At 40.7% G+C, this 13,786-nt stretch overlaps 1 protein-coding gene across 1 annotated transcript in view; it reads left to right on the top strand.

The window, feature by feature from the left end:
- Positions 1 to 13,786, top strand: part of LOC129620685 (antigen WC1.1-like) — a 113,543-nt gene that overhangs the window by 87,767 nt on the left and 11,990 nt on the right. Inside the window, exons 25-30 of the mRNA XM_055536720.1 lie at positions 1,180 to 1,488; positions 1,591 to 1,899; positions 5,971 to 6,063; positions 6,141 to 6,455; positions 7,567 to 7,881; positions 11,858 to 12,172. Coding sequence (XP_055392695.1) covers positions 1,180 to 1,488; positions 1,591 to 1,899; positions 5,971 to 6,063; positions 6,141 to 6,455; positions 7,567 to 7,881; positions 11,858 to 12,172 — 1,656 coding nt within the window. The remainder of the gene's footprint in view (positions 1 to 1,179; positions 1,489 to 1,590; positions 1,900 to 5,970; positions 6,064 to 6,140; positions 6,456 to 7,566; positions 7,882 to 11,857; positions 12,173 to 13,786) is intronic.

Raw genomic sequence — 13,786 nt, 5'->3', positions numbered from 1 at the left:
TTTAATTTTTATAGATTCATGAATTCCTGTTTTATGATCATTATTGAATTTTAGTTCCATTCCATTATGGTCATGTAAGATACTTGGAATTATTTTAATATTTTTGAATGTGTTAAGGCTTATTTGTAACCTAGCCTGGAGACTATTCCATGTATGCTTGAGAAGAAAGCATATTTTTCTGTGGTTAGAATTAGTACAATGATAGTATTAAAATCAATTATTATCAGCCCTTAGCATTTTCTGTAAGTCCTGTTTGAGAAGAAAAACCTTTGATAGGAGACGATATGGAAACTGAGCTATCTGGTAAAATCCCACTGAGAGCACACTCTCCCCCAGATTCTTTGACAAATCCTAGGATTTCAAGAGAGATGGCTGGGACTTTCTCTCTATGACTCTCTGAGTTTTCTTAACTCATTTTCCTTCCCACTGAGGTCGCTGAAGGAATTCGTGGAATTTTTTGGCATCAAAAAGTATCAGAAACACAAGATGTGATGACATAAACGTGAATTAGTGACAGTGTCCATATTTCTTCTCTGGAGCCGTCACCCATCTACAGGTTGGCATGCCCTCATCGATCCAGCCTCAGGACTTTCCTTAACCTAAGTCACTTGAGGACTAGCTTCTGGGAGAGAAAACTGGTCAGAATATTAGCGCCACCAGTCCCATGAAAGCTTCTAAGCTTGTCTGGATGCTAGGTCTCTAATCTCATAGCCCATGTCCCTCTGGGTGGCTTCTGGTCCACATATCTCTATGTTCAAGTTTAAGTGCCTGAATATTATACAGTGTCTTTGGGTCTGTATATAGGTCCTAGGCTGCTAAATGAGAAATTCACTTCTCCAACCAATGCTAAACGATGTGTTTCCAGTATTCAGCCATTCCAATGATCTGAATTGGGCTCTGTAGTTTCCAGGCTCCTAGACCAAGGAATTCACCTTTTTAACCAGTCTCAAAGTGTATGTTTTTGGGATTCAACCATTCCAAACTGACCTTGTAATCCTCCTGGATTTCTCTTTAGAAACCTGCTCATGAAAATTCAATTATGACACTAATTGTCAAAGACTCTCTACATGCTCCACTCCTAAAACAAAAAACTTTCACTCCACTGCCTGTGATGTGTGGTTTCTAGTTGCCAAGTCAGTACCATGAACACTCACTGGTTTTGTTGTTGTTTCCTCTTAGGATTTGTGCGTCTGGCTGGAGGGGATGAACCCTGCTCAGGGCGAGTAGAAATGTATTCTGGAGAAGCCTGGATCCCAGTGTCTGATGGGAACTTCACACTCCCCACTGCCCAGGTCATCTGTGCAGAGCTGGGTTGTGGCAAGGCTGTGTCTGTCCAGGGACATGAGCACTTCAGAGAGTCCAGTGCCCGGGTCTGGGCTGAAGAGTTCAGGTGTGAGGGGGAGGAGCCTGAGCTCCGGGTCTGCCCCAGAGTGCCCTGTCCAGGGGGCACTTGTCAGCACAGTGGATCTGCTCAGGTTGTCTGTTCAGGTGAGATGCAGTTCAGGTGTTTCACCTCTGTGAACACCCTGTTCAGGTGAGAAACTCATGTGATTTTGCTGAAACTCTGTCTTCTTCTACCAGCATACTCAGAAGTCCAGCTCGTGACAAACAGCTCCTCTCAGTGTGAGGGGCAGGTGGAGATGAACATTTCTGGACAATGGAGAGCGCTCTGTGCCTCCCACTGGAGTCTGGCCAATGCCAATGTTGTCTGTTGTCAGCTTGGCTGTGGAGTTGCCATCTCCACCCCCGGAGGACCACACTTGGTGGAAGGAGGAGATCAGATCCTAACAGCCCGATTTCACTGCTCAGGGGCTGAGTCCTTCCTGTGGAGTTGTCCTGTGACTGCCCTGGGTGGTCCTGACTGTTCCCATGGCAACACAGCCTCTGTGATCTGCTCAGGTAAGAGAGAGGGAAGGGCTACTGGTACACAGGATACTCCTGGAGTGAAATGTCTCCAAGAGTAGAGAGTGAGGTTAAACAGGCTTCAAAGTCAGAGATTTTGTGGTGAAATATGCATCTTCTCATTGTTCATTCATTTTTCAGGCCAGGGCAAGAAGTGTGAAGGGGAATAATATATTTTTAAGCAACATTGTTGCTTACATAAAATCATAGAAAACAATGTAGGAGCAGTAAGTATAGACCTCAGTATGAACCCCAACCCAGAGCAACACAGAGAATGTCCCAGCCCCACAGTCATTGCCGTCCCCTCTCGACGGGGAAAAGTGCTTACCCAACTTCTACTAACATAGAGAGTTTTATCAGTGTTTGAACTTTATATAAAATGATGCCATATGTTTCATCTTTTGTATCTAATTTCATAGACTCAAAATTATGTTTGGGATTCACACATGATGTTGTATATTGTAGCACTTTATTTTTTTTACTAGTGTAGAGTATGCTTTGAATGATCACATGGCCATGTACTGATCTATTCTACTGACAGTATAAATCTGAGTTATTTTCAGTTCTTGACTATTAAAAATATGTTATTATAACTTACCATGACAATGTCTTTGGGTGTAAATATGTGCTACTTATTTTCCATGTTTAACCCTTGGTCTTTTATTTTTATTTTCGTAATCAAATGGTGTCCTTTGATGAACTCATTTCTTACTCTTATGTAAATATAACTTACCAACATTTTAATGTACATTTAATGCTTCTTATATCCTTTAAAAATTTTTTTGCCTACTGGAAGATCTTAAAAACATTCTCTAAGAGTATCTTATGGAAATTTTGCTATATTTCTCTTGCATATTATTGTGCATTCCTAGGATGGTATCTGTGTGAGATAAGGGTCAGGTTCCATATGGACATCCAGTTGACTCAGAATCTTTTTCTGGAAAGACTCTTCCCCACTGCAGTGCTGCCTTCGTCATAAGCAGAAGGGCAATCATGTCTGTCTTATTTGAGACTCTCTATTCAGTTCCATGTTATCATTTGTTTTTCCTTGCACCAATACTGCATTTTCTTAATTATCATAACTTTGTAGTTGTTGTCGTTCAATCGCTAAGTCATGTCTGACTCTTTGTGACCCCGTGGACTACAGCACACCAGGCTTCCCTGTCCTTCACTATCTCCCTGAATTTCAAACTTTGTAGTTAGTCTGAATAATTATAATTTACAAGAGTTACTTTATATTAACTCCTCTAATATCATTGCTTTTCTTACCAACTGTGCTGTTCATTCTTGGTTGCTTGTATTTTGTATGAATTTAGAAGTCAGCTTGTCATTTTAACCAAAAGAAAAGCTTAAGGGTATCATTGAGATTAGATTTAAAAATTTGAGAGTAGACATAGAAATTTGAGGATGATTGACATTGACAATGTTGAGTTTTCCAAATCATTGACATAACACATCCCTCCATTCGGTTAGATCCTGAATTTCAGAGGTTTTGCCCATCTTCTACTAGGATTTATCCTAGGTATTTTATTTTTGATGTTATGAGTATTTTTGTGAAAGTGTCCTGGCAATGAATTATCTTTGACTTGTTTTCATCTTTTAATTCTTTCAATTTTGATGTATGTTGAGACATAAAAATGTTGGGAAAACAATATAAAAATTCCTTTATGAACTTTATGTGGGTTTCTAAATGTTAATATCAATATTTTGCTTTAATCTGTGTATGTGTGTCCTTCCTTCTCTGTTCCCCTTCTGCCCCATTTCTTCCTGAATATGTAAATTCTTTCTGAATTTAGCTGAAGACATGATGTTCCTTTATCCTTAGAACATTTCTGGGAATTTCCTTACAGAACCAGAGTTCAGGCAAGTCTTTAAATGACTTCAGCTCCAGGTGATATCTAATTGCAGCACTGAAGGACCCCACTGAAAGACTGCCAAACTGAGTTTTTTCTGATTAATGACCCAAACTCATAAGCAAAATTAAGTACATATTTTTTTCTTCAGCTACTAAGTTTTACTTTTTCATATTGATCAAATTGCCAACATCCGTTGGATCACAGAAAAAGCAAAAGAGTTCCAGAAAAACCTCTCCTTCTGCTTTATTGACTATGACAAAGCCTTTGACTTTGTGGATCACAACAATGTGTGGAAAATTCTTAAAGAAATGGAAATACTAGACCACCTACCTGCCTCCTGATACATCTGTGTGCAGGTCGAGAAGCAACAGTTAGAATTGGACATGGAACAACAGACTGTTTCCAAATTGGGAAAGGAGTACGTCAAGACTGTATATAGTCACCCTGCTTATTGAACTTGTACTCAGAGTACATCAAGTGAAATGCTGGACTGGATGAAACACAAGCTGAAATCAAGATTGTCAGGAGAAATATCAATAATCTCAGATATGCTTATGACACCATCTTTATGGCAGAAAGCGAACAGGAACTGAAGAGCCTCTTGATGAAAGTGAATGAGAAGAGTGAAAACGCTGGCTTAAAACTCAACATTAAAAAAACAAAGATCATGGTATCCGGTCCTATCATTTCATGGCAAATAGATGGGGAAAGAATGGAAACAGTGACAGACTATTTTCTTGGGCTCCAAAATCACTGCAGATGGTGATTGCAGCCACGAAATTAAATGATGCTTGCTCCTTGGAAGAAAAGCTATGAACAACCTAGCCAACATATTAAAAAGCAGAGACATTACTTTGCTGACAAAGGTCCATCTAGTCAAATCTGTGATTTTTCCAGTAGTTATGTATGGATGTGAGAGTTGGACCATAAAGAAAGTTGAGCACCAAAGAATTGATGCTTTTGAACTGTGGTGTTGGAGAAGACTCTTGAGAGTCCCCTGGACTGCAAAGAGATCAAACCGGTGGATCCTAATGGAAATTAGTCCTGAATATTCATTGGAAGGACTGATACTGAAGCTGAATCTTCAATACTTTGGCCACCTGATGAGAAGAGCTGACTCATTGGAAAAGACCCTGATGCTGGGAAAGATTGAGGGCAAGAGGAAAAGGGGATGACAGAGGATGAGATGGTTGGATGGCATCACCGATTTGATGGACATGAGTTTGAGCAAGCTCCAGAAGTTGGTGATGAACAGGGAAGCCTGGCAAGCTGCAGTTAATTGGGTCACAAAGAGTTGGACATGACTGAGGGACTGAACTGAAGTGAATCAAGTTTTTTGGAAAAACTGCCATACAACAATATGACCAGAACTCTTGCTACGTGACCTGAATTAATTGAAGAATATCCTCTGATTTTGCATTTTGATGTTTCTAGTTTATGTTGAGCTAATATGCGGCTACACTTATTCTTTAGTTCTTAATTGCAGCTAACAAGTTTTTCAGCTCTAGAAGTATTTGGTTTTTGTTATCATTTCTCTGCAAAGATACACATTTTGTCAATTAATTCCATAAGCGCTTTAACCGTGGCTATATATATTTTCATCAGGTAACTAGCAGCTGAAAACCCTGGGAAATTCTTTCTAATGTCTCCTTTTCCCTTTCCATTTTTCATGAGATCTATTTTATATGTGTTTGTTTTAAAGATACACATTAAAGAACTTGTAGAAATCCTTCAGAAAGAATTTTGTTTTGCTTTTACTTAGGGATAGATACTTTTGGGCTTCCCTGGTGGCTCAGATGGTAAAAAATCCGCCTGCAGTGTGGGAGACCTGGGTTTGATCCCTGGGTTGGTAAGACCCCCTGGAGAAGGGAATGGCAACCCACTCCTGTATTCTTGCCTGAAAAATCTGGCGGGCTACAGTCCAAGGGGTTACAAAGAGTCGAACATGACTGAGCAACTAAGCCCAGCACAGGGATAAATTTAGGGATACAATTTACTTAACTCATTCTTACAGCAACACTTGGGTTAAAACAGAAATTGTGGTACTGTCAGAAGCAGAACTCTCCAGGGAGAAGGTGAACACTAAGAGTATGATAATTTACTGCAGGGTCACAGCCTTCATCTTAGGCTCCATCAGTAGGTCATTATTTTCCTTAATTCAGTTTCTTGTTCTTCAACCCTTCCAGACTTCTGATCATTGTTGTTTCTTCAGGAAACCAGACCCAGGTGCTGCCCCAGTGCAACGACTCTATGGCAGAACCCCCAGGCTCTGCAGCCTCTGTGGAGAGCGCCCCCTACTGCTCAGGTAAGGGTCCCACAAGACAGAAGACCCTTCTCAACCCTTGGGGTCACCGCCCCATTGTCCCATTTCTCTCTCCTCAGACAGCAGACAGCTCCGCCTGGTGGGCGGAGCCAGTCCCTGCGCCGGGAGAGTGGAGATCCTTGACCAGGGCTCCTGGGGCACCATCTGTGATGACGGCTGGGACCTGGACGATGCCCACGTGGTGTGCAGGCAGCTGGGCTGTGGAGAAGCCCTCAATGCCAAGGGGTCTGCTCACTTCGGGGCAGGATCAGGGCCCATCTGGCTGGACGACCTGAACTGCACAGGAAAGGAGTCCCACGTGTGGAGGTGCCCTTCCCGGGGCTGGGGGCGGCACGACTGCAGACACAAGCAGGACGCGGGGGTCATCTGCTCAGGTCTGCGCTGCACACTGTCCACAGGTGGGGAGGGTGGGGCCCTGGAGGACGGGGGTCTGAGCCCTGAGGGAGAGATGCTGAAAGGACCAGAGAAGGAGGCTTCCTCCCATGGAGCCTGTCTTTGCCGCAGACTTGAAGATGGGGTCCTTTCACTTCCTTCTGCATCAGCTGAGGTTCTGGTCCTTTCTTCTCAGCAGTGTTTCCTGGCAGAGCCATTTCTTAGTTTTTCTTGAAAGCAGGGCTCTCTGTCCAGTTACATACAAAAAAATTAAACCCACGGTACTAGTTTCTGTTTGCTTCCCTAACAATTTACCAATTAGTGGTTTAAAACAGCATATATTTATTTCCTTACTCTTCTCTAGCTTAGATGTCCAGCAGGGATCTCACTGGGCTGGGATCAAGGCTTCAGCAGGGCCGCATCACTTTTGCAGCTCCAGGGGAGAATCTGTTTCTTGCCTTTTCAAACTTCTTGAAACCACCTACATTCCTTCCTTTACAGCACCCTTCATCCATTATCAGACCAGCAATGCTGCAGGCCTCCAACCATTATCCAGGATCACATCTCTCTTTGTAGCTGGAGCTAAGAAAAGTATTCCACATTTAAGGATAGTGGGTCTACGGATGTGATTAGACTGGGTTCATATTGTTAATACATCATCTCACCATCCCAAGGTCCTTACCTTAATCACATCTGTAAATCCCTCTTGTCAGGTATGGGAACATATTCACAGGTTGCAAAGATTGGGATGTGGACATTTACATTTTTGGATTAATTATTATCCCTATCTCCCTAATATCCACATCACATCCCTTTGACATATTCTTTAAAGATTTCGTCAGGAAGCAGGATTCAGCTGCCCCTCTCTGACTAGCATCCATGAAGTTTGGTCTTCCTCTCAGTTCATATCCAGTACACCATTGTGATAGAAATAGAAAGACAGACATAAATGGACAAAGTCAGTTAAAAGGGAGGCGATGTCAGTCTTGTCATTTAGTGGGTATCTCTTGAACAAGGTCAGAGATGAATGTTCACCATTTCTAGAAGCAAGGAAAACCTAGAACATCCAGCAAAATTTTCATTGTGTCCTGTCTCCTCCCCTTTCAACCTTAGAGTTCCTGGCCCTCAGGATGGTGAATGAGGACCAGCAGTGTGCTGGGTGGCTGGAAGTTTTCTACAACGGGACCTGGGGTAGTGTCTGCCGTAGCCCCATGGAAGACATCACTGTGTCCGTGATCTGTAGACAGCTTGGCTGTGGGGACAGTGGAACCCTCAACTCTTCTGTTGTTCTCAGGAAAGATTCTAGACCCCAGTGGGTGGATGGAATCCGCTGTCAGAAAACTGACACCTCTCTCTGGCAGTGTCCTTCTGACCCTTGGAATTACACTTCATGCTCTCCAAAGGAGGAAGCCTATATCTCGTGTGCAGGTGACTTACTATTTCTGTGTGTCTTTCTCAACCCTGTAGGATGCAGTGAGATTTGATATTTTAAAATCTAAGTGATGAGTTTAATTTGGGTCCACAAAATGATACAAAGTGAAAATGTTAGTTGCTCAGTTGTGTTCTTTGCGACCACATGGACTATAGCCTGCCAGGCTCCTCTGTCCATGGGATTCTCCAGGCAAGAATGCTGGAATGGGTAACCATTCCCTTCTTCAGGGGATCATCCTGACCCAGGTATGAAAATCGGGTCTCCTACACTGCAGTCAGATTCTGTACTGTCTGAGCCACCAGAGAAGCTGAAATGAGGAAAGAATGAAACTAATTTAATCCACATATTCCAACCTTGTTTGTTAAAATTTTTAATTGAGATGTAATTCTCATAACATTATATTAGTTCTAAGTGTAAAACATAGTGTTTATGTATTTGTACATATTGGTAAATCACCACACATACAGTAATATCCATCACCACATGCAGTTACAATTTTTTTCTCATATGATCCCACAAGTAAGAATTTGCATGCTGCAACTAAGACCCAGCACAACCAAATAAATACTGAATTTTAAAAGAGAGTATTATTTTCTTCATAGCATCATGGTTTTTTATCCACATAAGGGCTTCCCTGGTAGGTCAACTGGTAAAGAATCTGCCTGCTATGCAGGAGACCCTGGTTTGATTCCTTTGTCTGGAATATCCGCTGGAGAAGGATAGGCTAGTCACTACAGTATTCTTGGGCTTCCCTTGTGACTCAGCTGGTAAAGAATTGCCTGCAATGTGGGAGACCTGGGTTTGATCCCTGGGTTGGGAAGACCCCCTGGAGAAGGGAATGGCTACCCACTCCAGTATTCTCGCCTGGAGAATTCCATGGACTGTATACTCCATGGGGTTGCAAAGAGTTGGACATGACTAAGTGACTTTCACAAACACTTTATACAAAAATATTTTCTTCTTTCCTATTTTACTGTCTTAAGATATCTTTCATGACAATATTTTTTCTCTAGAATGTTTTAAAATTTCTTATTTATTCATAGGAACTCTTTATAAACTCATTTATGAAAAAGTCCCTTTTCATTCTTGGTATTGACATCACTTATTATTTTCCTTAAATATTTTTGTAAGATTTTCCCCATATTTTACATATATTTTTAAGATTGTATATGTGTATGGGTGGGTTATGTGATCAAATCTGTAATGTTTTACTTTTTTGACTTCTGCCTTTAGTGCAATGTTTCAAACACCATTCTTCATCTCAAAATAACATTGAATCAAGTTTTATTTTCTGCAAACAATTTAATAGTTCCACTAAAGAATATTCAAAACCTAATTTAAAATTTATATATTTATCTGAATTTATTTTACTATGTGTGATGGTGAAACATCATCACCGGATAGGAATTACATTTTAGATATGTGATATCTTAGCTCCATCACAAAATAAAAGCACATTGTCTCATGAGTTCATGGATATGACCAAAAGTACAGGCAACAAAGCAAAAATAGACAAGTGAGGATATAGCAAACTAAAAAGCTTCTGCAAACCAAATGAAAGATCAACAGAGTGAAAAAGCAAGCTAGCGCAAATTATATAAGGTATTAATTTCCAAAAATAATAAGGAACTCCTATAACTTAAGAGAAAAAAAACCCAACAAACTTAAAACCTAATAACTCAATTAAAAAATTGGCCAAGGGCTTGAATAGACATTCCTCTAAAGAAGACGTACAAATAGCAATAGGTATATAAAAAAATGCTTGACATTGTCAATCATCAGGGAAATGTAAATTAAAACCACAAAGAGATATCATCTCACACATGTCAGAATGACTGTTGTTTTTTTTTTTTAAAGACACTTAGTGTTGGCAAGGCTGTGGAGAAATTGACACTTTATGTGTAATTATCCACATTAAATGTATAAATTGTACTAATAAAACTATGTACTCCAGGGGTTAAATCTCTGGGCTTTCACTGTCATGGGTCCAGGTTCAATCCCTGACCTGGAAACTATGATCCCATGAGCAACAGCACAGCCAAAACACAAACAAACACCAGCACAAAAACTATGACCAAAATATCTGTATGATTTATACTGATGTCCCTTTTCATTCTTGGTATTGTCAACTTCCTTTTCTCTCTGCTCTGCATTAGTATTGCGCAGTGTTCATCAATTTTCAATGAACCACGTTTAAAGGGTTTTCTTCTATATTTTATACTTTATGCTTACCTTCTTTTCCATTAATTTTTGGTCCTTTTTAAATTAACCCCAACATTCTACATTGTTGACTTTCTCATCTAGTTTCTTAATTGGAAGCTTACTTTTTTTCACTTTCAGTCTTTCCTCTTCTCTAAATCTAGGGTATAAATTTCCCTTAGGCACCACTTGAGTTTCATTAGAAGAATTTATCATACCATTATTTTGTGTTTATTATCATTATTTCACAATATTTTGTAAGTTTTAAATTCATTCCCAGACTCATGTGGCTTTTGGAAGGATCTTGCTGAATTTCCCCAAATAGAAATATATAAATATTTTCTTATTAGTTCTTAATTTTATTCCACTGTGTCCAGAGTAAATATTCTGTATGAATTCAAAGAGTGAAAGATTTTGTCCTATTATATGGTCATTTTGATAAAAGTTCCTAGTGCATTTACAGTAATGTGAACTCTTGCATTGTTGGGTGCATTGCTCTCTGTGTTACTTAGTTAAATGTGCTGATCTTTTTTCACTTTGGTCATTCGTCATGTTATCCTAGCTTGTCAAATGTCATGTCATTTTTTATTGAGTGCTATAAATTATATATGAAAAAGTAAGATACTCCTGATACATTTTCTAATACCTGAAAGGATTTACCCTTCGTTTTCCTAGGCAGGTAGGGGGAGGGGGTGTGTCTCACTCAAACATCTAAATATAACCTAAAACTGAGCTGTAACAGTATGGGTTGCAGTTTTGGTAGCACTCAGTCCACCTCTGATTTCTCTGTCCCTATGACATAGGCCTTCAGAGATTTCAGTTCAGAGCCTATATTCTTTGGTAGCTAAGTACCCAAAATAATGAAAAAGACTCTGCTTTCCGAGTCTTTTTATAAAGTTCTTGGCTTCCTGCCCTTCACAGCTTATATACTGGGCAAATATTTGAGGGGAAAAGCTGCTGTGTGAGAGAGGCTCTCAAGACTCTAGTTTTGTCTCCAGCACCAGGTAGCCCCCAGATTATGCTGCTTCCTGTCACAACAGTAGTCCTCTGCTTGCCCGAGCCCGGATTCTGAATCATTAAATTATGCAATGAATTGGCAAATTCCCACAGAGAAAAAGAAGCCATAGATCCCGGACTAACATTGAAATAATCTCCACTCTTTAGAATTTTAGCATATTTAGTCCATGTTGTGTTAACAAATGTCGAATACATTTACTGTTTCTTAAAAAATAGTTTCCAGCTTTTAAAGTTGTATCCAGAAAGACCCAGCAAGACACATTGGCCTGCTGTGAACTCCATTCTCCCTGGAAGTGGAAAATTTTAGGTTTAATTCTCTACTTCATTATTTACTTAAAGTGCAGCACTAATAGACATTATTTAACCTTTCTTTACCTACTTTTTTTCTTTTTTAACCTTTCCTCCTACTTTTCAACCTTATTAATTCTCTTGCCACTGCTCTAAGAAACCAGACCCAGCTGCTGCCCCAGTGCAATGCTGCTGTTGCTGCTGCCAAGTCGCTTCAGTCGTGTCCGACTCTTAGCGACCCCATGGACTGCAGCCTACCAGGCTCCTCTGTCCATGGGATTGTCCAGGCAAGAGTACTGGAGTGGGTTGCCATTGCCTTCTGCACGAGTGCAGACTCTATATCAGAACCAGCAGGGTCTGCAGCCTCAGAGGAGAGCGCCTCCTACTGCTCGGGTGAGGGTCCCACAGGACAGAAGACCCTTCTCATTCTCCAGGTCAACGCCCCGTGTCCCATTTCTCTCTCCTCAGACAGCAGACAGCTCCGCCTGGTGGACGGGGGCAGTCACTGCGCCGGGAGAGTGGAGATCCTTAACCAGGGCTCCTGGGGCACCATCTGTGATTACAGCTGGGACCTGGACGATGCTCGCGTGGTGTGCAGACAGCTGGGCTGTGGAAAAGCCCTCGATGCCACTCTCTCTTCTTCGTTTGGGGCGGGATCAGGGCCCATTTGGCTGGACAACGTGAGGTGCACAGGAAAGGAGTCCCACGTGTGGAGGTGCCCTTCCCGGGACTGGGGGAAGCACTACTGCGATCATAGCCGGGATGCAGGAGTCATCTGCTCAGGTATGGTCAGTTCATTGCCCACAAGGTGAGAGAATGGAAAGTTCCAAGAAAGCTGGTGTCTGATCCGAGGGACAATAGGGGATGGGTGTGCTAGAGAGGGCTGAGACAACTACCCTTCCTCCGTGAGTGCCCTGTAGCTGTGAGCAATGAGCTTCATATACTTTCCTCTTACAAGTCTCCGCTATTCTTTTCTTCTCCAGTGGTCTTACCTGACACTAAAATAGCTTTATTTATTCTCCCAGTTAAAATAAATCCTCATAATTTTTTCATAATTCACTTTTTGTAAAAGTGAAACATTTGTTAACAGCCACATACACAGTCCCTTTGCACAGGAAGGCTATGAGAGGGAGGGACAAACAATGAGGATGTACTTTCCTGGGTGGAGTTGTTTCTATACAAACAGTGTGAGACATTATTTTGCACTAGGTTAGTATGAGTCGAGGCTACTCCTACTATAGGAGGATATTATTTACATGTATAGAGGGTATCCCTACAAGGGTCATCATTTAACAGATCAGAGATTCTTATGGATTTGTGCCAGATTTCAAGTTTCCTTTGCAAATTTAGACATAAATGTTTATAGTTCTTTGATGGTAGAGAATTATTGATGAAATGCTCTGAGTCATATATTCTTCCATTGTTACTAGAAAAGTCTCTTTCTCCAATTTTTCCTGTAAAACATCTGTGTAAATGCAAACTTTGGAGGAACACTTAGCCATGCACTGACAAGTCAAAGGTGGAGGTAATAAATCTTGAATTTCTGTGTTTTATGTTAAGAGATTATAAAGTTTATATCTGATGGCCTCAATAATATAAGAGAATTGCATTTGGGGGCTTATTTGGGGTAAGTGGACAAATATAATTTTTGAAGAAGGTGGAAAAGGTTTTATAGTAGCTGGGAGGAAGGTGAATGGCAATGGGAGCTGATGAAGGTAACCGTGAGGTTCTCTGAGCAGCACTGAGGGGCCAGGTGTGGTGTGAAGGATGCTACGTGTGTCTAAGGACACAGGATGTGTACACAGCAAAAGGCCAGACAAGGATATGTCTTTACTATATTTAATATCTTTACTCACATTGGCCTTCTATTTAATAATTTTCTTGGAATTATCACACACTTATTCTTCCATGTAAATTTTAAAATCAAGTAGAAAATGAAAAGGATATACTATATCTCAGAAGTCTCTATCCTGATATGTATAAGACTTTATTGAGTATTCAGCATATATTTGAATATTTCACATGTATCAGGGTATATAAAACAGAATACAAGAAATACTTTTTTCTTGTTCTTTCTAAATTTTTAATCCCATAGAATTAATATAACAATATCAATAACTTCATATATGCAGATGATGCCACCCTAATAGCAGAAAGTAAAGAGGAATAGAGGAGAGCCTCTTGATGAAAGTGGAAGAGAAGAGTGAAAAAGCTGGCTGGAAACTCTGCATTCAAAAAACTAATATCATGGCATCCAGTCCCAGCACTTAATGGCTAAGAGATGAGGAAAAAATGGAAACAGCAACAGACTTATTTTCTTGGGCTCCAAAATCACTGCAGACTGTGACTGCAGCCATGAAATTAAAAGACGCTTGCTCCTTGGAAGAAAAGCTATGA

The sequence above is a fragment of the Bubalus kerabau genome, chromosome 1 (genome assembly GCF_029407905.1).
Source record: "Bubalus kerabau isolate K-KA32 ecotype Philippines breed swamp buffalo chromosome 1, PCC_UOA_SB_1v2, whole genome shotgun sequence".
Taxonomy (NCBI): Eukaryota; Metazoa; Chordata; class Mammalia; order Artiodactyla; family Bovidae; genus Bubalus; species Bubalus kerabau.
The sequence above is the reverse complement of the archived record's forward strand: the minus strand, read 5'-3'. Positions and strand labels throughout refer to the sequence as shown.